The 25,888-nt window shown below is 43.1% G+C and overlaps 2 protein-coding genes across 4 annotated transcripts; both read left to right on the forward strand.

The window, feature by feature from the left end:
* Positions 1-173: 173 nt before the first annotated feature.
* Positions 174-20,702, forward strand: msi1b (musashi RNA binding protein 1b). Of its 3 annotated transcripts, none has more exons than XM_056376718.1 (15): positions 177-407; positions 713-753; positions 1,270-1,351; positions 1,516-1,600; positions 7,157-7,198; positions 9,342-9,434; positions 12,667-12,715; positions 13,217-13,299; positions 13,387-13,504; positions 15,222-15,302; positions 16,415-16,471; positions 16,862-16,924; positions 17,854-18,008; positions 18,832-18,877; positions 18,969-20,702. In XM_056376718.1, the coding sequence occupies exons 1-14, from the start codon at positions 349-351 to the stop codon at positions 18,871-18,873; spliced, it is 1,050 nt and encodes a 349-aa protein (XP_056232693.1). In that variant the 5' UTR covers positions 177-348; the 3' UTR covers positions 18,874-18,877; positions 18,969-20,702. The 3 variants fall into 3 exon arrangements, with proteins under 3 accessions (XP_056232694.1, XP_056232693.1, XP_056232692.1); XM_056376717.1 differs by having other exon boundaries at positions 179-407; positions 18,964-20,702; XM_056376719.1 differs by lacking the exon at positions 16,415-16,471 and having other exon boundaries at positions 174-407; positions 18,964-20,702.
* Positions 20,703-21,268: 566 nt separating this feature from the next.
* LOC130169214 (transmembrane protein 233) lies at positions 21,269-22,670 on the forward strand. The gene is made up of 2 exons (XM_056375723.1): positions 21,269-21,430; positions 22,440-22,670. Exons 1-2 carry the CDS (start codon positions 21,272-21,274, stop codon positions 22,668-22,670), a joined length of 390 nt encoding a protein of 129 aa, XP_056231698.1. The 5' UTR covers positions 21,269-21,271.
* The last annotated feature ends 3,218 nt before the right edge of the window (positions 22,671-25,888 follow it).

A 25,888-nucleotide genomic window follows, 5' to 3' on the forward strand; every position in this document is an offset into this window, starting at 1 on the left:
CTTGGGAGACTGAATGTCAAGTGTTACCAACATGTACTTTGGACATTCATATGCACATGCACGGTCCAATAGGCTTTTATTTTGAAAGGTTGAAACGGAAGCGTTGCGGTTAATGACAGCATTGTTGACGGCGGGGCCGCGTGCCTCCGTTGTGGGATGAGAGGCAGCAGCGGGGACTGACTGGAGGAGGTGGAGTCTGTCCCAGCCTGCATCTGGCCCGCTCCCCTCTCTGTCACCCCGGGCCAAACCCGCCCAGCTCCTCTCACTCACTCTCCGTCTGTTTTCCCGCACGGCTCGGCCCGGACACACACACACGGCACTCACTCACGCACCCAGCGAGGACAAGGAATGGAGACGGAAGGGAGCCAGAGCAGCCTGTCCACCACGGACTCCCCTCACGACCCCTGGTAACGAAAAACTTTTTTTTAATTCCCTCTTTCGTTCCTCTGCTCGTTCACCTCAGTAACAAACCTGGTATTCTGCGAGGGGACTCTGGTTCGCAGCCACACTCACACACACCTCCACACTGAGAGCCTTCATGTAAAACCAGAGATGATACACTCTCACACACACGTCTGTACCTCCACCATTACACTTTCAAACCCTGAATCACAACTTTGTCTTTCCTCTGTAACCCTATAAATATTAAACTCACGCAACGCTCCTTTAATGAATATGTAAATATAGATATTTTCTCTGTTTTTTTCCACAGCAAAATGTTCATAGGTGGACTCAGCTGGCAAACAACACAAGGTAAATCTTTTTCCACCACTTGCTCTCATAAAATGCCACCATGTCTGCAAAACCCTGGCGTGGGTTTCATGGAACCAATAGCACTCCATTTGAAAAGCTGTATTTCTTATTATTTCTCTTACTTTGAATCCCTTTATTTATTTTCTGTTTTTTAAGTTTTACATATGAAACCCGCTCCAGAATGAATGCCCCCATTCAGAGCTGCCATAGAGTAAATGTGTGATTCTTTAAATCTTATTAAAAAGCCTGAAATTAAATTATTTAGGTTGTGTTAAGATGAGAAATTTAGGTTGGAATTATTGTGCAATTTTAAGCCTTTTGGGCCCTGATCATTTTGTGTTTGACACATTTAACTGAAAAATGCATGAACTTTTGGTAAAGGAAATCTCAGCAGGGTGAAAAAGTTTGCCCCTGTAGTCAAACTCCTCTAACTTTTTATTAAAAAGTTGTCATCTGTTTTTAACCTCTTCATTCATCCACTAACGGGTCTTGTCTCCGCCTTGTTTTGTTTCCCAGAGGGTCTGAAGGAGTACTTCTGCAAGTACGGCGAGGTGAAGGAGTGTATGGTGATGCGAGATCCTGTTACTAAGCGCTCGAGGTGAGGGTAGCTGTAAGCCCGGCTCCTCTGCCGGAGCTGAAAGTTTATATGACCTCTGTGATTCCTTACCGCTCAAAACGTATCATTACATGTCAACATCAGTTTCTGTGTCATTAATACCGCCTCCCTCCCTCTCCCTCTCCCTCTCCCCCTGATGTCTGCAGAGGGTTCGGATTCGTCACCTTTGTTGATCAGGCCGGCGTGGATAAAGTTTTGGCCCAAACCAGGCACGAGCTGGACTCCAAAACAGTGAGTTCTCTGTATTTACTTCCCACCACCAGCTAATCCCATTGCTTAGTGTTTGATTAGTGGATTTTCCAATAATCCGCTAGAGAGGTGTAACATTGCTACATTTTAGTATGTTTACTGAGGTCCCACCGTGCTGATGTTTTCCTCTCGCCATGTCTGTGTCCGCTGCCACACCTCACATGTGAGCACGTTACATGATAAAGTCAGTAGCCGACAGTGGAGACACATGGGAGACTGAGCTCTCTCTTTGCTCTGCAGCCAAACAGGCAAGGAAATGTCACCCAGTGTCAATTTCCATAGAAACAAGGGGAACCGGACGGGGTTGCATTCACTGCCAATCTTTGATTTGGTCTCTAGGAAGAGTGAAGCAAAACTTTCTTTCTGCTTTTTTTTTTCTGTCCCCAAGGGGCAGAATTGACCCCCCCCCCCAAAAAAAAGTTTCTCAATGGAACAAGTGAATGCAACCTGAAACCATCAAGGTGTGAAAGAAGCAACAAACAAACTGCTCGCAGCTTACTGTTGAAAGAATAAAACGGTGAATGTAACGATAGAAAAGTCACCGTGACACATTCAGGCCCTTTCACCTGTGTGAATTGTAACTTGAAATGCATTAATTGCCTGTGTTGCAGAGTGTGTGTGTGTGTGTGTGTGTGTGTGTGTGTCTTTTTGTCAGTAATGAATGTGGGCCGGTCTGGGAACAATGTGGCCCGTTGGTCGCCATAGGGACCACTGCCCCCGCCTCTCTCCTCAGTGGGAGTGGTGATGGCTGCGGGTTAGTCACTGTATTGAAATGAGGGGAGGCTATTTCTTCTTTTTCCCTTTTGTGCTCTGAGCGATGCACCTTCTCCAATCTCTGGAGCATAAGTGGAGGTGCTGAAGAGGGAAATAGAGAAGAAGAAGACGAAGAAAAAAAAACAAACAGGTTATTTGCTGTAGAAAGTTGCGAGGAAATGAGAATTTTTTATTATGAATCAGCAAGGTGGAAGTTGTTTGATAGAGAAGACGAACTGAATTTAGTTTTTCTTGGTTTCCCCAGCGCCCTACTGCTATAATGTCACTTGCAGGCATGACAGCTATGACAAGTAGCGCTATCATGGTTGGACGCCACTAACTCGCCATGGGGTTTGTTTCCATAGTGACCCCCCCCCTCCACAGTTGAAGAATGGCTCTGTCACAAAAGAAAAAAAGAGGGAGATAACAATGCACATCATTTACAATCATTTGGTGGATACCAGAAATCAAGACTGCATAAACAGTCGTGGTGACAGAGAGTGGAGGTCATGATACTGACAGTCTATCCTCACATCGCCTCCTCTGATAAGAAACCTATCGGCTTGATTCATGGCAGACTCCAGAGATGATGATTGCCTCCTTTTTAATTTGAGTTTTCCCCTCACAACTTGTGCGTGCGTTAACTCCCCGCAGCCTCGTGGGCCGTGGCAGGGCCCCTTGTGGCTGGCAGTTGGGTGTGTCGCTGGCGTTTGGTGGGGGGCTGTGGCAGCCTCAGAGAGTGTGTGTTTGGCGTGGAGAGGGCTCAGTGATCAGCCACAGGGGTTGGATGGTGAGTAGAGTAGGCCTTTTAGACTACTCACCCTGCCCCCCTCTCCCTCTCTCTCTCTCATGCAGACAGGTTATCCTGTTAGAGAGGGGAGAGAAAAGTTCTCCAGTGGCAACAGAAAGAATGTGCCATGCTGTGACCGACTGAACCGCTCCGGCACTGGAATTAACAGAGCTTTGCACAGCCGAGAGGCTAAAGAGCAAATACAGTGCTGCACAGGAATTTATTGGTACTTATTGTGTTGAAGGACAGATGCGGCCCGGTTTTGACCAGTATAGGAAGCCAGGTTTTACTGGGATTTATGTAACTGCCGCTCTGTTAGTCGCCCCTCTGGGTGCCCTCCCAGTTTCCTGCTATCTGTAAAGTTAGTGACGGCCGATGCAAACTGCACCTTTGTGGGACAAAGTTTCCATTCAACTGCAGCTCTTAAGGCACACAGAGGAGAGTTTTTTCAACAAAGTCAGAGTCGCATTAGGCATATTTGTGGCCCCCATTAACCATTTCCATGCTGACCTGGGTAGAAAGATGAGGAGGTGGCGGGGGGGAGGGGGTGGGGGTGAGGGGGTGGTGGCAATGCAGGATAACCCCATCTGTGATTAGTATGGCTCTTCTAACTAATAGGATTGGAGTCAACAAGCTTGAGTTGTTCCTCAGGGCTGTTGAGTGCTGCCCAATCGGCATGTTGCATTATAAGTGTGTTCCCGGCTCAGGTGGTGACAGGCAGCGCGCTCAGCCAACTGTTGCATAGCTGGGACGTAGTTGGTCAAAGTGGATTGCCCTGATTTCATAAACCTCTCTTGGAATTACGTTCAGCTTGTTCCCCGTTACCTCGCTGTGAGCGCAGAGAGGTTAGGTCTCTCTTTAAACTATGCTGACGCCTCAAACTGATGTAGGAGAAAGTTATAGATCCCCTCCAGATTCGACATATAATGACATGAAAACACTCTGCTGGGGATAATTATTTTTGACTTTCCACAAAATTGCAGCTACTTCTTCATCCTTAGTGAAAAACCTTGAATGTATGAATATGCAATTATGTTTTGTTTCAAAAGTTTAACTGCTGGACACACAACATGTCTTCTACTTAAATTAAAAAAAAAAAGCCCATTCCCAGTGTATGTGACCTGAGATACATATTGGACCACGATTGGCTGCTGAAGTAGTTGTGATGTCACAGATCCTACTCGTACGTTCAGATTTTAGGTAAACGCAAAGAAGCATTTCCCCTCCAGCCGTTAGCATCAAACTCTGCACAATGAAGCTCAAACGTCCAAGTGAAGTGACAACAAGCAAAACACATTTTGAAGCGGGTGGTGGTGGTGGTGGTTTTAAACACATCTCTGCTGTGATCAACATTTTTTTTTATCCCTGAAACAAACCGATTTCATTAATGCCGCCACTTTATCTGTTTAACGTCCACAATTTCCTCCCTGCGAATGTGCTGTGTGCTGCCATGTGTTTGATTTTGTTTGTTTGTGTGTGTGTCTGTTTGTTTTTGAATGTGCACAGGAGTGTTGGACATCAGGAGGGTTGGTGACCGGAGGTGACTATCAGAGTAGTCTAGCCACCATAGAAACTAAACAGTAGACTCTGCATCTGATCCTCCAGTCTTAGCCTATAGTCTTCTCACTCTGCTCTCTAGAACAAAAGAAAAAAAGAAAAAAAAAGAACTTGCGGTGATGTCAACTCTTATTAGAAACAACACTGTTACCCTGACTCTGGTAAACGCATGTGGTTTACCATAGAGGCTCTAGCTCTCTACTGTAGTTCAACTCTACCCTCTCATGGTTACGGACTAATCTTAGCGCTGTACTGTCTCACCATCTGTTAGTGTAACAGCAGTACAGTGTGGAGTAGTCTAGTTGTTCTCTAGCTCTATTAGACCAGTATAGACTAATATAGAGGTCTCAAATTTCAATTTTACAGCCTGTCTATGATTGCATTCTCATGGCATGGTGTGGTTCTCTCTCCAATCTTAACCTTGGTGACATTCAGTGGGCTCAGCCTCATTATGGATCAGTTCTGTTGCATTGTTTTGTAGCTGTAGTGCTAAGATTAATATCAAAGGAGTTACACTGCTAAAGAAAAGTGAAGTGTGTCCTTTTTCCTGGGTGTAATGTAAGGAGCTGCAGGGCAGAGGACGATCCGGATCAGCCGAAAGTGCACAGGACGCTGAATAGTCCCTGTTGTGTTGTCGTCATCATCACTTCTGTCCAAAGCTGAGAGAGGCAAAAACAAACAAACACAAACAAACAAAATTGGGTGGATCTGCTGTCAGTGTGGTGTGATTGACAGCTCCCTCTCCTCCGTCCCGTCCCGTCCCATCCCATCCCATCCCCGTCCTCTTCTCCCTCCTTGTCCCTCTCTCTCACTCTCTGTCTGACACACTTGTCCTCCCTCCTCGCCGAGGTGAGGTGTGTTTGTGATTGTAGTGCCTGTGTGAGATTCCAGGAGATCACATGTCACATGGTAGTGACGAGAGAGGCAGGGGTTCACTGGACATTCCCAGGCATTCCACCTGAGCACAACAGCGTACACACACACACACACACACACACACACACACACTTACTTACTTACATGTATAAGTACGTCAAAAGTGCATTTGTGTTCGCCATTCACATCATTCACACACTGGAATATAAACACAAGCAAGCATACAAAAAAACCCTCTGGAATAATAACACACTCGCTTTCATGTTGCACACACACACACACACACACACACACACACACACGCACACACTGATAATAACCTGACTCTAGAATCTAGAGCAGGCGCCACCTAAATTCAGTTTACACACGATTTTTAAACAAGTGTCTTTGCTTCTAATTCGCCTGAAATGATTAGTTGATTGATCGATTATTTATCAGGAAACGCTGCCAAACATTCACTGGTGTGAGCTTGTGAAATATGAGAATACGGTGCTTTATATCATTATAAACTGATCACCTTTGAATTTTGCACTGCTGGTCAAATAAAAGACCAGTGTTTGGAGCAATCTTTTATAGCTTCACGGTAAATGAGTTAATCAAAATAATAATGGAAATAATGAGTCTTTGTAATATAAATAGTCTAATTTACAAAATGAAAAAAAAACAGAAATCTGCATAAGAAAAATTCTGATCAGTGATCAGTGAGGCTGAGAGTCATTTGAAATGTTTGAGGATTTTGGTACTGATACAAAAATGGTAATTTTTTTCCGAATATGTTAATTTGAGAAATATAATGTTTCTCTGTCTTCTAAAAAGCACATTTTCAAATAATGTATTTTGGCTAAACAGAAGCAGCTGCACAAAAGCTCTAAATACTTTAAATGAAATACTGTCTGAAATTGACAAAATTATGCAATCAAAGAATCAGATGATCAGGAATGTGATCAAATTTGATGTCAACTTTCCATACTTGAGTTTTCGGTTTTGTGGTAAGACCTCACTCCAACAGAAAAATAAAGTTTGATAGTGAGCCCTAATGATCCAACTAGAGCAGACATCATCTACCACTACATCACTGTTGTTACAGGTTCACACACACTGACATCACTGTCAGACACATCAACATACAGCAGCAGTACGTTCAGACCAGGATGTAGTCAGGTCCCGCTCTGCTGTCTGAAGCTGGTGATAATAACATAACCGTCTTTTGATCTCAAACTGTATTGATTTGAGAATATATGGTCCATTTGATGTCAACTTCATCTAGATTTTCCTTCACAACTATAAATGGTGTCGTTGTGTTTATCAGCACTGCGGAGTCCGGGTATGATAAGCCCTAAAAAAAACAAAAACGGGTGTCTTTGACATCATTGCTTTGATTTTGGATGTGTGAATGCACTGTGTTAGGCCAAGAGGAGTGTAACATGGATATATTACACCTTCATTGATGAGTTATTTAATGAGGGTGTGATGTCAGCGTGCACCGACAGGCTGATGGTTTATCTCTGTCATGACACAACGCTAATAACCAGTCATCTCTTCTTCTCTATTCTCTCCTGCAGATTGATCCAAAGGTTGCATTCCCTCGCAGAGCTCAGCCCAAGGTGAGTGGATCTGTCTCCTCGTGTTAAGTTGTGTGTGCATTGTTTGCATCAGGTTAGTGTGTGTTGAGTGTTTCAGTCTCTTATCTGGGCTAATGCCCCGTAATCTGATGAACATGAGCAGCGCTGACATCACTGAACTGTTATGTGATTGTGTGTTAACAAAAACTTTCTCGACTTCAGAATCACAGCATTGTCAAACCGACCTAATTGTCTATATTGTATTTCAAGTACACTCTGTCCAGATCTAAGGCGACTTGTCTTTTCCATTCACAACAACACAGTGGGAAACTGGAAGAAGCTTTATGAGACAAGCAGCACAAATAAATACTGGTAGTGAGTTATAACATTTACTTCAGTACGACAGATTTTCAAAAAATAGCTGCTTCATAGGTTGTTGCATGGCTGGTGATCCATTATGTTTAGCAGAAGCTGCAATGTGTGAGCAAAGGCATTCACATATAGAAAAATAAAGGCAAAATGAACCATGCATAAAAATGCCAACAAAAACCACCAGAGTTACTAGTATCAGAAATCAGGTATCGGTGAGTACGCGAGTCTGTACACCGATCAAATACCACCTAATTTATTATCAAACTTTACTGCTTCACACCCAGAAATCAATTCTTCTTTATCTAAAAACAGTAGCCTATACGGGAAGTTGGGCCGTGCAGCCACTGGCAGCTACTGTTTTAGAGCAGCGAGGAAGAACTGGTTTCTGGTAAATAGTGTAACGTTAGCCGTTAGCAAAATGTCAGCAATTTGGCAATATGTTGCACTGGAAAGTCCCACTAGGAAAAAGGCAACGTGTCCAGTATGCGAGGCTTTAATATTGAAGGGTGGCACAGGTGTTAGGACAACTAGTGTAATAAATGTTATTTATTCTTAGATTTATTATTTCATGATTAAAAGTCAAATTGGATAATAAGAGAAAGATTCTATGGCGTTCATGTATCTGTGTGTGTTTTACAAAGACACATCTCATCCATACAGGGTTAGTGGTATACAGCTGTTAAAATAATTTTTTTAATACAGTGGTATCAGATCGGTAGAAGTTCAGGTATCTGAATCAGTATTGGGAAGGAAAAAATTGTGTCAGAACATCTCTACAAATCACTGAAATTGCTTGATTTTGCGACTCGTAGCTTGAGAAAACAGCACAAAAGAGTGGTGAACCCTGTGGAAAAAGAAGTCCACATTTTTTAAATAGTTGTGATCCAAAGTCACAGTTTGACTTACGTTGAATAATATTACGTTGGCTACAATAGTAAATCATTTCTGTTTTGTTGTGTTTGTGTATTGTAACGTAACTTTAACAGGCCTCCGGTGTTATGTGGTTAAATCTGGCCGACAACCTGTTTCCCTGTATTTGTTTCCTCAAAGAAATAAAAGTCAGTCACAGTCACACTTACAGCCTGACTGAAAACTACGCTGCTACAGGCTGCTTGTCTTCCACTTTGTGTGACTGAGCAAACTCTCGTCACAAACAGCTGTGAAGCAAAGTGGACCATCAAAACTACAAGTGTCAAGGGGTTAGCTGCAGAGTGTTGGCTTTGTGTCCAGGAAATAGTGTCATTTATTCAATGATTTAGTGCTTCAGGTCAGCAAACATCACAGAGGAGACGGACAGAGGTAATATTAAGAAGAAATGAGATGTGCCTTGGGCTTCAGAGGCTGGAGCCAAACTGTGCTTAACAATGGCCCCTATGAACCCAACTTAAAAAGAAAAATTATATTGATAGTAAACTAAATATTTATATGGACTGTTTTGCTCTCAGGCCTTGAGATGGGCGTTCTTCACCGTTTTCTCATGTTTTGTTTTTGTATGGAAAAAATATTCGGCAGAATCAAATCAAATTTTCACTGATGAAAATAATTGTTAGTTGCAGCCCTAATATCTCATCTAAATTAGCTTTTAATGGGAGATAATGATTACACTGATGTGTTAAGTGACGTGGATTTAGCGGCATTTGAATCTAATAATACATTAGTTTTATTTCAAAGTACTGAAGTAGTAAAGTGTTTGGAATTGTTGTAACCTTTACAGCACCTTTCTGGATAAATATGCACGTTTTAAATAGATTGTTAAATGAAAATTGTAACAGAGAGAAAAAGTGCATCATCAGTGCTTTTCCTTCTCTTACAGTTGGTGACTCGAACCAAGAAGATCTTTGTGGGAGGCCTGTCAGTGAACACAACTATCGAGGACGTCAAGCAGTACTTTGACCAGTTTGGGAAGGTGAGCGACTTTTAAGAGAGTGTGAAAGCTGCTGTGGTGTCAGCTTGTGGTCAAAATGTCATGACGCAAAAACAGCAAGGTGGGTCGACATAAGGATCACTGTCACTTATAATGGATTCACATAAGTTTGTCCTGGTGGGGGTCAGTGCAATAACAAATCAGCAGCTTAGAAACACGTAGTGCTGCACCACACCAGCTCCGCAGAGTCTGACTCACCCCTAATTCTCGGAGAAAAACTTCACTTGGAGTCGAGCGACTGGCTGGAAGTGAAGGAGTTACTGCGGGGAAGATGAGGAGGAGGAGGTCGAGATGGGATGGAGAGAAAAGACTTGAAGAGGGTAGGAAGGGAAAAATAACGAGGCTGAGAGGCTCCGAGAGCAGCAGGCGAAGTTGGGGGGACTAGAAGAGGGAGCAGAGAGAGGGGGGGGGGAGAGGGAGAGGGAGGGGGGGGAGAGAAAAGTTTTGTAGTGAGTGTGTGGTGATGGTGAGGAAGGAGGAGGGATTATCAGAATCTGAATTAATCTGATGTAACAGCTGCTCCTACCCACAACCCCCTCTTGGCCCGTTACCGTGGTGACCAGGCTTGCCCATTGTCCCCAAGTAATTCTGTGGGTAAGGGGGTTTTGTTCTGGAGGAGGAGGGATGAGGTGGTGTTCGGGGGTGTTAGCATGAGTGTGTGTGTTGGGTGGGGGTTAACTCAGGAGTTTAGTAACAAGAAATACAAAGTCGACTAATTCTCAAAAACCTGCAGACTTACCCCTGAACTTTTACATCATTTCCTTAATGTGTTTGTGTTTTTACAAAAAATATATTTCTACATAAAGTTTTGCCCAAGTTTCTCATATCGTGAGGCCTGTGAAAGGCACGAGGCAGAGAATAGATGATGGGCTGACAAAGGCACTGACAAGGGAGGGAGGGCCTGATTGAGAGAGGTTTGCAGAGGCATAAGAGAGGGAACTGGGGCAAAGATGGGGTGTATCTGCATGTGTGTGTGTGTGTGTGTGTTTGGGGGGGGGGTTACGAAGGCCATTATGCCTTTATACAAAGCTAGACAAATATTTTGTTAGTTTGCTCAGAAGTTATCTGCATACTGGAAGTTTCTGGATTGTTCCAAATCCTCGATGTGTATAAAGAAATCAATGATATGTGTGATTTAAGTGTCATGTGACTTTTGGTTCAAAACAAATCAAACAAAGCAATAAAAAAAAAATAAAAAAAACTTTTTTTTTTCAGTGGATTTCAGATTGACAGTCTGCGGCACAAGTCCTTGAAACTTTTCAAAGTCAAGCATAGGAAGACTCTTCTCGTTTTAGCTGTCGCATTTCCGGCTTCATGGCGCTTTTTTTTTTTCAGTGCCAAAGGTTTGGCCTCCAGTTTCTCTGTGCTCCCTCCTCAATCATAACGTCTAGATGAATTTTTGCCGAGAGAGATATCGAGGGATGGACGGTGAAATGTAGGCTCCAGCCATCCATGGAAGTTCCTGATTAGACTGCCTCACTGGACCTTTTGTGTCCCGTCCTGGTGAGGACAAAGGAGCGCGGAGAGGGATGGGCAGGGGATAACAGGGAAGATGAGAGGTGGAAAAAAAAGGATAAGAGGGAATATTGTCCGGCAGAGCGCCATTAAAATGCCCAGTGGTTGAAATATCGAGCAATGATGTGCAATGAACTCAGTTTGCGGTATTTAAGAAGAGCTGTGGGCGTTGTTGTGATGTTTTGATAGCCTCCAGGTTCAGTTGATGTTGGGATTGTGTGCGTTTCTGTGCGTTTGCATTGTTCAGCCTGTTTTTGTGGCTCAAATTGAGATCGTAGCATGAAAAATGTGTCCCGGCTATCTTGACCCTACTCTTCATACAATGCGTCATTTCAAATTTGGCCAGTCTGTGGACTTCCTACTTGGATAAAAGTGTTTTTGCAGAGATCCAGAGATGACCATGTTGCAGGCGTTGAGTAAATGTCATGCTGGAAGGAAGCAGTGACTTGAGAGGCATAGAGTAACAGGTCCTCTTTCAAACTGACACTCCTCACTCACCTTTGACCTTTCTGTAGGCAAACTGCCCTTGGGGGTCCACACACACACACACACACACACACACACACACACACACACTCACTGACTCACTCACTCACACACTGTGTGCTAGTGTGTGTGACTATGTGGCTATGACAAATTATTCAGTGGACCATATCCAGTAAACTTATTATAGACTGAGAGCACAGATTTATTTACCAAATGTTTATTGGGACCTCTGTGTGGAGTATAAACATGTCAGCTTGTGGCAAGAGACGGGGGGAGAGAGGGAAAGAAAGAGTAGGTCAACTTTGACATAAGAAACTCTGTGTGTGTGTGTGTGTGTGTGTGTGTGTGTGTGTGTGTGTGTGTGTGTGTGTGTGTGTGTGTGTAGAATAGACACCTGTGTCTTTGCTCTATAAAGGGAGCCTGGGCTGGAGGGAGAGGTCAAAGGGAGAAGAGGAGGAGGAATTATGGCTGACTGTGCCAACAAACAAAGCCTCCAGGCCTCTTTGTTCTCGTCTCCCTCTCCCTTTGTCTCTTCTTTCTCCTCCCTTTCCACTTTGACCCAATCCTTTTTTTTTTCTTTCTCTCTCTTACAGGACTCTCTGTGCTCTCTTTCACCATATCTCCACCTGTCGCTATTCCTCTCCCTATCAGCTCTCCCCTCTCATCGAGTCTCCACCTGCCCACAGGATTCACCTTCCTGCTTGTGACTGGCTAATTTCTTTTTGTGTGTGTGTGTGTGTCAGTGTTTCTCTCTTTGCGGCCCTCTTTGTCTCACTGGCACTCTCCCACTATTCATAAAGCATTTTTGATGTTGGCTTGAGCTCTTTTATAAGGACTTTTTGTACAGTTGCCATGGGAATGTCAAACTTTGGAGGGGAGAAAGGGGGCGGATTATGTGATCTCTGTGAGAAGGATTGTGACCGGGGCAGTTCAGCAGCAAACGCAACTCCCAACTTTCCGTGCCACCTATTATGTCTGTTTGCCATGTACAGTATTTCTTCAGATTTCTCCTGTCTTTGCTCCTCTCCTCTCCTCTTTGTAACCTGTCGCTTGTCTCCAGTCCCCTCCCTCCCTCTCTCTCCCTCTTCCCCCTCCTTTCTGTCCATCTGTTGCTGAGCCTCCCTGCAGAACTTGAGAAGGGCTGAGGTCAGGCAATATGCCGCGTGGCAAGAGAACGCCACGTTAAAATACTGTGTTGTGTGTCTCCCCCCAGGTCGACGATGCCATGCTCATGTTCGACAAGACCACCAACAGACACAGAGGTGAGACAGGCTGATTCTCTCCGTCCGTTCATTCCCTACATCTCTAGCTTTCCTGTCCTTCTCTTCCGAAGTTTACTACTCTTCCACCAGTCATTCCTGGGTGTCTATTGATCCCCCCCACCCCGGCCACCCCACCCTCCACAGGCCTCCTTCCTGTGGGCTGAGCTGGAGGAGGCGAACGGGGCTAGTCTAATTAGCCAGTCCGTTAATCGGGATCAGGATAAAGCCTCCTTAAGCACCACCTCCCCACCCGAGGACTGATCGATTATGACAGCCTACCAGCTTTGCCCGGGCCTTCTGGCCGGGAAGGGAGGGAAGAAAGGATGAGTGCAGAATAGCAGCATTGAAAGGTGGGGGAGGGGGGCAAATGTGTTAAGCGGCTATTACAGCGCTGATTACTGGAGACTATTAGCTATGCCACTGCACAGACAGGCCTACTGTCCAAATCCAACATACTGTCTGAAATTTTGCCACTCACAAAATTTGCCTCGTCCTCTCCAGGGTTTGGCTTTGTGACATTTGAGAACGAGGATGTGGTGGAGAAAGTCTGCGAGATCCACTTCCACGAGATCAACAACAAAATGGTGAGTGGCTGTGACCGTGACAACGCTCTGATGTCATCATTTCACTCCGAGACTAGAGGCGCTCAGATGTAATTTGTCTGGAAACAGGTGGAGTGTAAGAAAGCTCAGCCCAAGGAGGTGATGTCCCCCACGGGCTCGGCCAGGGGGCGCTCTCGGGTGATGCCCTATGGGATGGACGCCTTCATGCTGGGCATTGGTATGCTGGGTAAGTTCGTATTGATCAGGACAGGAAGGATGTTGCTGTACACCTGACGATAACTATTCCTGCATTAAGTCCCCAGCTGCCTTAAAGGTCACATGGTGGCTCATGGGGAGAGGGCTGACCACCGAACTGGGCTGCTCGCCTCAGCTTGTAGCTTTGATTATCTAGACCTGAGACTTTAGAAGTGACCAAAAAAGTGGCGGTAATAAAAAAAAAAAAATAGATGTATAATAATAATAGACTGATTTGTAGAAAAACATTTCCAAACTGCTGATTAACTGTATACATTTAGCTATATATATTTGTTTCAGGCGTGTTTCATAATGTTCTCATTTTATTAAAGTTTTAATTTTACGTACAAAGGACATTTTGAGACTCACAGTTGAAAAGCAAGTGGTCACAATAGAAGCAACATAGGCGAGACTTTTTGGTCAAGATTAAAAAAGTTCGATCCTACATTTCGCATAATGCAACCCCTCAAACCTCATACCTCCAGTTTGAAAGTTTAAAAGTTTCTTGATCTCATTTTACAACAATTTTCACTACCAACTTAGTCGCACTCCTCATGACCAGTAGAATGAATGTCACATGTAAAGTTAGTGACAGTTCCCATCTTCTCGTTGCCTTGACCATTATCACTACATTATTACTGCGGTAGGCCCAACTCGTTAACAGATCCACAAATATTCACAGTCGTCAGGAGCTGTTTGTGGATCTGAAGCTAACACCAATACCACCACCTACTGTTCAGTGTGAGAACTGCACCTTTTTCTACAGTATTTCGACAGTACGGACACCACCACATATTCAAAAAAATTTAAATAATAATTATTAATTAGTTGTGGCATCTTGTGGTGCTGGATTATGTTATTTTTACCCGTCTGAATGCTGCTCTGAGGTCAGTTCTCCAGGTGGCAGGTTGTGTACAAAGACAATCTCTGTGTAATGTGCACTGGTGAGAGTGAAACAGAAGACAAAGACAGTAAGCTGCTCAGGCCTGTCCCACTGAAGAAATCCAGACCTCAGGTGTAGAATATCACCCACCTGCATTTAACACACTGTGCAGGGCTTCACTTAGGGGGCAGTACAACCCACACACACACACACACACACACACACACAACACACAACACACAACACACACACACACACACACTGGAAATCATTTCATCAATCATTTTACAATCAACATTTTACATAGTATCAGAATAAATGCAAATAGATTCACTTTTTTTCCCCACACATAGAACAAAAAAAAAAATTGCAGCACATTTGATAACCATTTTACAGCCAGGCTCTTCCAGAGGTTTTCTCTTGTAACATTAGCTTTAATTATTTACAACTGAACATGGGACGCTTTCACCTTAGATACTACAAAGGGTTGAATGGGGGAAAGAAAGAAGGAAAAAGAAAAAAAAGGATAAAGAACAAGGTTTTCGATCCAAAACACAATATACTCTCCCTTATTTATTCTCTCAAATCAGTTAAAGTCTGGCCTTACAGGTTTCATGTACTCTGTCCACTTGGGCCAAATCCAGAAAAAATAAAAATAAAAAATTGGACTTTAAGGAAAATTACCATCTTTCCATAATGTTAATTTCCTTTTAATAGCATCTTGGTATACTGGTTTGCGCTGTCTCTTAACTGTGCAACAACACCATGTGCACATCTCATTTTTTGTGGTGTAATCCAGATGTTGACAGTGACTTTGTTTCCGCAGGTTACCCAGGCTTCCAGACGGCCACCTACACCAGCCGGAGCTACGCTGGCATCACTCCTGGATACACCTACCAGTTTCCTGGTAATCACAGCACATTTTCTGCTCCTGATACGCTCTTAATTGTTTCCGTCTAATTTAACCAAGAAATAAACACACAGCCATGTTTCAGTTACCAAGTGCAAGTGTTCACCAGACCTGCAGATGCCTGGGTGCTGGGTGAGACATAAAAGGAAACTTGTTAAGAGTTTGGCTCTGTGGTGACTTGTAATGTAATTAAAGCACAGATACTAAAATTATCCTTGCCCTAGCCAGTTAAACATACACTACACTTAGTTACTGAAGGGAATGAACATCTTGTGCTGCTGGGGAATTTGACTCAAAGTTTGGTGTTAAAATAACATGTTCTTGTTTCCATAGGAAGTGATGTTGTGTGGTGAGCGACTGTTCATGTTCATTCACTAAGCAGCAGCTAAACATGTGGTTGAATGGAGTGGAGTCTTGTAACAAATGATTTTTCAGGGGAAAAAGAGGATGACTGCATCTTAAATACACAGTCCGTAGCTGGTGTAGTTTTGTATTGAACTGACAGTATAGACAACGCTGTCACAAATACAAACATGTTTCCATAGAAGCACATGAAACACTGCGAGCGTAAATGGCTGCTTGTAAATATCAGGGAGTGGAATTTGCATATGCTTAGCATGTGTTTATGTGTGTGTGTGCGTGTGTGTGTGTGTGTGTGTGTGTGTGTGTGTGTGTGTGTGTGTGTGTGTGTGTGTGTGTGTGTGTGTGTGTGTGTGTGTGTGTGTGTGTGTGTGTGTGCGTGCGAGCATGACCGTGTATTTCACTGGAGTGTTTGATCTGGGAGTTAATTCCAAAATTAGATGTCCACCAAAGAAAAATGTGATGAAATCAAAGTGCTTTTTTGAATTGAAGTTATTAGTTTGTATGACACTTGCTATATTTTTTCTTTTTCATGATAATTACTGTGTATAATTTTTAACACCACTTTTTTTGGCTTTAAAACATCCTTCCATCCTTCCATAATTCCTGTTTGCATTCCTCAAACCCTGTGTGTGTACTTGCTCACCCTGCCTGTGTATGTATGTATGTATGTATGTGTGTGTGTGTGTGTTCTCCTCGCCGGCGTTGGTGGTGTGTGTCTCAACAGCACTCTGATGTTTCTGTTTTAGAGTTCCACTTAGAGAGGACTCCCCTTCTGACTTCACCCCACCCCCCTGAGCTCACAGGTCAGTCAGTCCCTCCTCTTGACTTTACAAGCAGCATGTTGTCAGTCTGCTACACGCCACGTTAGCATCAACACCTGATCACTCTTTGGTTTGCATGTTTGTGTTTGTCAGTCCTCCTCGGTCTCCGACTGAAGGCAGGATTGCTGACAGTAAAGAGGAAGGTTTTGTTGTTAAAGTCTTCCTCCACTGACCTCATGAAGCCGCCTGTCTCTGTCTGATAAAAAGATACACAGGATGATGTTTTTACTCCTGTTTCCTTGTGCGTCGGTACAGGACTTGGTTTTCTGAGGTCCCTGGAGTGAAGCTTGAAATGGTGTGTTTTTAGTTGGCTATTATGTTCTTGCACATAAAAGGTGTTAAACCTGGATTTTCCTTTTCCTCTCTGTTTAGCCATTCCTCTCACAGCATATGGACCAATGGCAGCAGCAGCGGCAGCAGCAGCAGTAGTCAGAGGTATGAAAATGAAAGAAAATGTCTTTTTGTTTTTCTCATCAGATTTTTTCATACATCTGAGCATGTGAAATGAAGATTACTCATTTCACAATACACAGAAAATCAGTTGAATTTTAATTTTTAAAAAAAGCTTTTAGTCCATCTGCACCTACAATTCCTGAATTGCACATGTAGTTAAAGATGTGAATGTTACGGATTGTTTCTAATTCAGTAATCCTGAACAGATTCTGCTGTACTGTACAGGAAGTAGTAAAATATCCCAGCAAACCTGCATTGCTCTGACTTTGTCTTTAAGCGACAGTAGAAAGAAGCTGAAGAACAGTCATTAAAAAAAGTCATTAAAAACAAGTCTAAGAGTCTGCAGTCATGCTAACAGCTCTGTGATACTGTACATGCTAATATGCTGGAGTTCACCATCTTTATTTAGTGTGTCAGCACGATAATATTTGCCAATTAGCAACAAACATATAGTACAACTGAGGTGGAGGTCATCAGTTTTGTTTGATCATAAACCAAAGTACTGGACAAATTGGTTCTGTGACCAGATGGTGGCGCTAAATGAAAAGCCAGGAGGTCACTAAAGTTATTTCAGTCCATCCTTAGGGGAACATGAATGTCTGAGCCAAATGTGACAGCAGTCCACACAATAGTTGTCAAGACATTTCGTTAAAAACCACATCATGACCTCTAAATCGTTCTGGGTAAGGAAATGTACAGTTTAATGTGCAGGAAATGTCAGTCGAGGTTTAGTTCGGATAACATTCACTGACTTTCCTTCATCTCCCTCGTGGTTTAATTAAATAGTACTGTGTGATTTAAAATGCAGCTATCTGAAAGAAACTGGTTCTGAGCAGTAAGCCTTCGAGGCTGCAGATAGGAGAGATATTAATACAGTAACAATCTAAGGTTGTTCTTATTTTTACTTTTAGGTTCAACCCCGTCTCGCTCAGCTGGATTTTTAGGTACGAGCAGCCCGGGGCCGATGGCAGACCTGTATGGAACAGCCAGTCAGGAGTCGGCTGTCAGCAGTTACCTCAGTGCTGCGAGCCCCGCCCCGAGCACTGGATTCAGCCATAGTTTGGGGGTGAGATATCGTCGCTGTATTGGAATAGTCTCTGTACTTGTTCCTTGACATAACTAAAGCATGTGTGTGTTACATCCAATCCAGTGAAACTGTAGGTGTATGTGCTTCTAGATCCCTTTAAAAGTTTAAGCTAATTTCAATTTTAATTGGTCATATCTGTCCATTGGCTTAGTTTAGCTTAGCACAAAAACTCTCAACAGGGGGGAACAAAATCTGCTGTACAGACTTTGTGCTAAGCTAGGCTAATTAGCTGCTGATGGCAGATTCTTATTGAATGGAAAGACACAAGAGTGCTATCAATCTTCTCATCTAACTTTGGCAATAGAGCAAAGAAGTGTATTTCTCAAACTCTTGCTTTAAAGCTCCTAGCATTTATACTGATGTTGAATCTACTGTGCTGTAAATAAAACCAGAAGAAGAAGAAGCAGGTGCAGCTCTGCCATCCTTTATATGAAAAATCTGTCTTCCATTTCCACCAAAGCCAAGAGGAAATATTTTTTCTTTATTTTGGATGTTTCTTTTTTCTTTTCTCCAAATTTTTTACTTTTTAAAAAAATTTACATTAGAACAGGTGGATGGAAACTCATATTTTAACTGCCTCAAGCTGCCTGAATCTGGAGCCAAGCGCTGCTGCTGAAAGTGCTAGATTGATTCTTTCAGAGTGTGCCATCATGACTCAGGATGTGTGGTATTCATTCAGGCAAAGCTCAGCGGCATGCAGAGATAGATGGAGAGAAAAAACCTAACTCTGAATAGATGAAATCAACGTCTGCGTTTTGCCACCGAAGAAATGAACTTCAAACTTGTATTCTTGCTCCCACAGGGCCCTTTGATCGCCACGGCGTTCACTAACGGATATCACTGAGAGTGTGAGTCAGTCCTCTTGCCTGTCATCATGTTACCATATAAAATCATTTCTGACCTGTGAGTAATCCACATATTTTTTTTGTGTCAGTGCAGAGCTGTAGACTGAGAGCTGGAAGGAGTTGAAGCTGCTTTGGAGCTGATCTGGCCTGTCTCTGTCCAGTCCACCTCTCCGGCTGGGGCGGCTGGACCTTCAAACTCACCCCCACCCCCCACCCCCCCTTCCCCCAAAACCTGGTGTCCCCAGCCGACCCTACTGAAGCCTCACTAAACTCCACCAGAAAAAGTTCATAAAAGGAGCGGAAATGTTTATCACTACATGTAATAGCAACACATGCAGATGCTGAAATTTTAGTGTGTTTTTTTTTTCTGTTGTTATGTTTCACCTTGCTATTTTTTGTGATGGCTGCATTGTTTCTTTATCTGTTTTGGCTGTGTTTTATTGGTTTATTTGAATCTCTCTGAGATAAGAGGAGTTAAATCTCCAGGTGAAGCCTGTTTGAAGGTCAAGAGCTGTAATTTGTACTGGAAAACTGTATATTTGTCTAGTTGTCTATACTAGTTCATACTGAATTTAACAAAACATTTGTGATTAATACTATTTCTTGAGAATGTGTCACAGAGTGTATATCTTGGTAGGTTTTTAACGAAGACTTGTTCTACTAATAATGGTCAGACGACAAAGGTCATTAGTCACAGTTACATAATATGCCTACATGAGCTGTACAATTTTGTAAAATATTGTAAATATGACTCTGGACTCTGGAGGGCTTAGAGGGGGGGTCAGCTAATTTTGTGTCTGGGAGGTAGGAGGCTTTGGAGAAATGTGTTGGAAAGCTTGACTGTTACGTATCATAGCTTCACATGGAGGTCAAGAACATTTCAGTTTGTCAGTCAATATAAGACCAGCCACATGCTGTATTTCTCTCCAGGCATTTATGAATGATTTGAGTCTGTTAGTGAATTCAGGAGCTGCCCCAGAGCTGACACACCTTCAGCTTTGAGTCCAGCAGGAGAGTCTGGCTGAGTCTTTGAACAACACTTTACTGTTGGGGAAGTATGGGTGTGAAAACGCTCCCTATCAGGAGAGGAAAAAAAAACATGCTGTTTTCTTACATTGTCATATTGTTGTTTTAACTGTGATTTTCAATATGTGATGATTGTCTGTGAAGGAAAATGAAGGACTAGTGTGCAGGAGCAGTCATACACAGTTAACATGTTTATGACTGGTTCACTCTGCAGGTTGTTGATGTTTGCGTGAGCATGTCATATGGTTTTATACACATTGGTTTTCCCAATGTGTTATGTGCTGGGTGGTTTTTTTTTGGTGGGGGGGTGGGGGTACCTCAGTTGCAAATGTGAAATTTTAATCTGACGTTTTTTTATTATTGCATTAACATCTGTGTCAAAGTGTGGATGATTAAACCTTTTAGAAAGGTGGCTTTTCCCCAATCCATCACTGCGAATCCACCGGAGGTCACAGATTGTAGCAATGTGACAACTATTTTTTAGACCAAAACAATTATGTTCAGAGCTACTAGTACGTTGCACTGGCCGATCACGATAAATGTGTTTTCCTTCGAATGTTAGCTTAAGAACAAAGCACTCTCGATCTACAGGATACCAGGTTTTACATTTTGATACACTCGCTCACACTGCTGCGGGCTACCACGGTAGTTCATACTTTGATGCTGTTTTCACTGAAAAATAACAATCTTGTCAACACTGTAACATTTTCTGATTTTTCTTTTTTCCTGTCATGTTTATTCCTTTGAAAAAAAAAAAAACAACTTTTTAAAAATTCCTAATAAATTATTTTAAAACATTCCACTTTTGTGTCCTGTTTGACCTTTTTTTGCACATAGTGACCCATGTTTTGTTTTTCTGAGAGATGAACAGGAATCCAAATTAATTAAGAATACTTTTCATATTTATGCAGCTATTTTCTGTTCATTTTTGTTGTTATTTTTGTTGTTAAGCTATTTGTTATGAGGGTTTAGGATTTGGGGCATTATTCCTCATTGGCATGAGATGGTGCTGTGTGGGATTAGTGTATATCAAGAAACAAGAACACAAGTAACACCAACATGAAGAAACCTCATTTAACAACACTTCCCTCCATATGATATTGTTTCTAGACAGCAGCAGCATTGACTCGGTACGTCTGCTGCCCTGAGTCTTCAGACTCGTCACCAGCCTGCCTCTGCGTCCCTCTCATGTCTCTCTGCTGGCATATTTCTCTCTTCCATCATCACTGCTCTGCTGCCTCCCCTCCCCTGCCTCCCACTTCCCCTCTCCTCCCCTCCCCTGCCTCCCGCTTCCCCTCTCCCAGTGTCTCCCTGCGCTTCTGCTTCGCCTCTCTGCTTTCACTGTCTCAGGGGGGGACGCCGCAGCCGGTCATGAACACCAAGCCCTCACTGCAAGGAAGCTCTGACCTCGTGAAGAACGGGGAGGCTCAAGAGATCCCCCCTCTGAGGAACTACCTCTGTCTCACCATGTTCACCTGTTTCTGCCCTGCGTGGCCCATCAATATTGTGGCGCTGGTTTTCTCAGTGCTGGTGAGTTTTGCCTGGACATACCAGGTTACTATTAATGAGTAGTTATAGGATACAAGTGATGTCTGTGTGAGGTTTAGTTATATGCTGGCGGTGCATTGAGACCGGTCAACATGTGGCATGACATATGGATATCTAAATTAGAGAGGAGAGTGCCGCTGCTGGGAAAACCCCCAAAGACTGTGTGGGATGATGTGCCTGGATATAACATATTTAGTTAGTAATTTGTGTCTTTTTCATCAGCAGACGTGTTCCGTATAGTTTATATATGAAGCATCATGAGCCAGTTCAGACACAGAAATAGCTCCTTCACTTCTCCGAACCGCCCAGCTACATAATTAACACATGCCTCAGCTGATCAGTGCTAAGATGAAATATACTTCCAGTTTATGCTCTGTCCAAGTGCCAAACCATGTCCGTAACTGCTTACCACACAGTTCATCATTTCTCATCAGTGTTTAAAACTGAAGCGGCCCAGCCTGTGGATGTGGCTCTTCCTGCACCTCTCTGGCTCATATTAATTTCCTGCCGGGATGACACAAAGTTTGAAGCAGTAGATCGGCACAACACTTTCAGATTTGACTCACGTCTTTGAGCCGTCTGAAGGGACGGAGCTGTGTTGAGACGATGTGCCAACAGCAGCTGTTGCATCGCTGTAGCTGTGAGTAACAGGATGAGGCATGCAGGCACAGCAGTCCAGTGTATTTCACTGCTGAGGACTTCTGGCTTCAGCGCAAATATGAATTAGTGACAACAGGAAAGGCAGGTGCAGGGAGATAAATGTGGGTCCAAATCAAGACAGTGAATAATATATTTCTGAATGTTTAGTATAGATTCCCATGAAAGACACGTGCCTATGGGTCATATATAACTTGTGCTATTGACTGGGAAGGTTGGACTAGCTTCTTCCTCATAGTTCATGCCTGTCCACAGGATCTTACATGTGCACTATGAGCATGTACACCATCAGCATTTCTGCCTCAGTTGTGTTTGAATCTTTCTCACCCCGTAGGCCCAGAAGAGCTATGACGAGCAGGACTATGATGGCTCCAAGCGGCTGGGTCGGAAGGCTCTCCACATGGGGGTCATTTCTTTCATCATCGGTCTCATGATCATCACTGCGTATACCATTGTGCACTTTACTACGGTACGGATACACCACATAAATGATGCAAAATTTAACAGAAGAATATTAAGATTTAAAGTATCCTGTCCCTCCACAGCATGTGGTGTGACATCCTGAGGATGAAGAGGAGGTGGAAGTGCAGAGGAGGTAAAACTGTCATGGAGACATCAGCTCCAGGGGACGAGGAGGAGCTCTGCTTGGCTTCTATCATCAACAGTTCTGGAGGTTTTCTGCATGAGCCGGCAGAGTCCGACTTTGAAACACAGCCGCGCACATCTTTGGTCTCTGCAGCTGTCTACATTATATTGCAATATAACTCTAACAGTTTTTGTATTTGCACGGTGACAGAAATGATCGTACAAAGGTCCTTACGAAGAAGGATCCTACAGGACTTCTTCTGATGGAGCTGGTCCTTGACCTTTAATTATGAACAAACTGTGATCTGACATTGGCTAACTTTGCCAATTCCAAGCAGAGGAATATCATGACTCTTTGAAACATTGACCAGCTTCACTGTAGCTTACATGTTGTGTGCATAAATGTCTGAAATAAAATGTTTACTTTCACAAAACATGGTCTGGTAAACAAAACAAAACTCTAAATAGAATCTAAAAAGTAAGATATTATTGCTTTGAAAAAAATGTAATGTTCTCATATTTCATGAGACGAAATCAAAAACTAGTTCTGAAATGTAGATTTCATAAGTTGACCTGACCAAAATGTTTATTTCATATTTCATATTTCCATATTTCTACACAGAAGCAATAAATAGTATGACACAGCAACAATGTTGTCACTGTGCAATAATATTAGTGGGGGGGTTTTGTGGTACTGACTGGTCTCAGTTCACACCCACCTTTGACACCTGTTCCAATTTGTTGAGTCTGAGGGATGGTGTACTCTGATAGGTCATATTGACACTGTCACAAGGCTAAAAATAGAGCATATAATCTTTAGGCTGTGCAGTGATCCAGCACATTAATTACAGAGAAAATAAAAGTTTCATCACCAGCTTATCAAGGTGGAGGGTTTGCATAAATCTGCATAAAGAGTGTTTGAGTGTGTGTGTTCTGTTAGTTTAACTGATACCAATGATAATAATAATGATGATGATAATGATCATGCTTATAATAATAACGCTTTACCTTTTGAAGCATCAAAACAAGAATACTACAAATAAATAAATACAAAAGCACAGATGAAAAGACATTAAAACAAATTTGTACAAGAAAATAAAATAAAAATAAAAACAAGGTTAAAAAATGAATAAATAAATCCCAGAACACTTTAGGCCAAAGACTGATGCCTGACCTTTTAGTCATTTGTTGCAACTGCAGCCAAGTGTCTTTGACACTGATCTCGACCTGCCAGTGAGCTGTATGAGGTGACAGAGGAAGCTGCTGGGCGGGTGTGGTAAACCAAAACAAAGTGCAGCGAGGATGAACTGGAAACATCAAAAAGAGTCAAACTATCAGCTCTCACCTGGGGAGGCTGGCTACATGAAATCTGAGCAGGCAATGTTCAAAGCCTCCTTTGCTGATGTGGCTGCTGGGAGTTGTGGTCAGAAGGTCAAGAGGCAACTCAAGAACTTCCAGGTGGACACCAGCTGAAGTGGGAGGTCTTTTTTGTTTGTTTAGGCCCCGGGGACCCCATCTTCCAAACGCATAGACAACTGAAGCAGGGGAGGCAGGGTCTTTTCTCTGCAGGGCTGGAGCACTGCTGACCTTCTCTAAGGGCCGAGCATTGGAGGCAACACATGAAGAAACTACTGACCCATCCAACATGCTCTCTGTGTGTCAGATGTTTAACTACAGCACCTCCTCTTGTTGTTCTGGACATAAGCTATTTGAGTGGCTCCTGTGTGTGCCGAGGCACCGAGGACCAACTTTACAGAGAGAATCCATGGGAACGTAGTACAGCTCTGGGAATCACTAACGAGGTATTGTTATATAATGACCAATCATTGATCATGTATCTTTATCAGTGCAGTCACAAACAAGACTGCAAAGACGTTATGTAAAAAGACATATTTGTGGTTGAATATGGATCGAGATTTGGTGAATTTTGGATATGGTGAATTTGGGGGGAAAATTTGACTAGTCCTCACTTTCTGACACACCCTCAAAATGCTGTTTGCAGGTAAAGACTTGGCTGGGGTTAGGCATTCAGCTGCGATGGTTAGGTTTGGTTGCTGGGGAATTTATTACATCAATGAGTGTCCTCGCAAAGATAGAAGTGCAAGTGTGTGTGTGTGTGTGTGTGTGTGTGTGTGTGTGTGTGTGTGTGTGTGTGTGTGTGTGTGCGCTTCCGGGCGTCCTGTGATAACCATGGCAAACCCCATGTTTAATGTCACAGTGCTATGAACTTTGGGTAATTCCCTCATGCAAATTCTGCAGAAATGCGGACTGTGGCTTTGAGGTCGCTGACCTGGTGTTCAGTTCACGATGTTTGTCCCTGAACCCAAGTTCTCACACCTGGTGCCTGGTCCAGACTGGTCCTCAACCCTTAGCACGTTTTGTTTTTTACATGATGGTGGTGTGGAAACAGTTTTTCAGGTTTCATCATTTGATCATTAATGATCATTTGGTCAATACTTTCGGTATTGACAGGTGTGAGGCCCTCCCAATGACAAACAGCCAGAGCTGGCAGCCTGAGGCCAGTGCCAGGGTTTGAGAACGAGAGGACAGTTCAGGGAGAACTTGTAAGGTCCTCCAAAGCCCAAGTAGGCAGAGGTGGGGGACTAGAACCAGCGCCAGGGGTTGAGAGCCACAGGCGGGGATCGAGGGAGGGGTTCTCAGTTGTGATTACATGTACTAAAAGGTTGAACAATGAAATACTGATGACTGTGTGTTTTTTCATTTTGAGTGTGTATAGCTACAGGCTTTAGATAGGTGGATAACATGAAACTGGATAGCCGTGAGAACCTCTCAGAGAAATCAGATGTGATAAGGAGCAAGGACACTTTTTTGTCTAGCTGCAGAAATCTTAAAAGGCTTTTCTGACTACAGACGTCTGGTTTACTGGCCACCCCACGACATGGATACAAAATTTAAAAACTAGAAGCTCACTCAGAGAGTACAGACCTCCGCTAAGGTCAAAGTCAAACAACATACACAAAAAATTCATAGTAAATGATCTAGATCTGCCAAACTGACAAACAAACTGACACGGGTGAAAGCATAACCTTCTTGGCAGAGGTAATAAAACAAACACAAATATATGAGCTAAAATACTTATTTGTTTTTATGATACATTTAAAAATAACCCAAACACATTCTGGCCACAAAATCATTTTGACAAAATGTCTTCCAGGCCAGCGGGTCCCTGTTGTGTTT

Source organism: Seriola aureovittata, chromosome 5 (genome assembly GCF_021018895.1).
Source record: "Seriola aureovittata isolate HTS-2021-v1 ecotype China chromosome 5, ASM2101889v1, whole genome shotgun sequence".
Lineage (NCBI taxonomy): Eukaryota > Metazoa > Chordata > Actinopteri > Carangiformes > Carangidae > Seriola > Seriola aureovittata.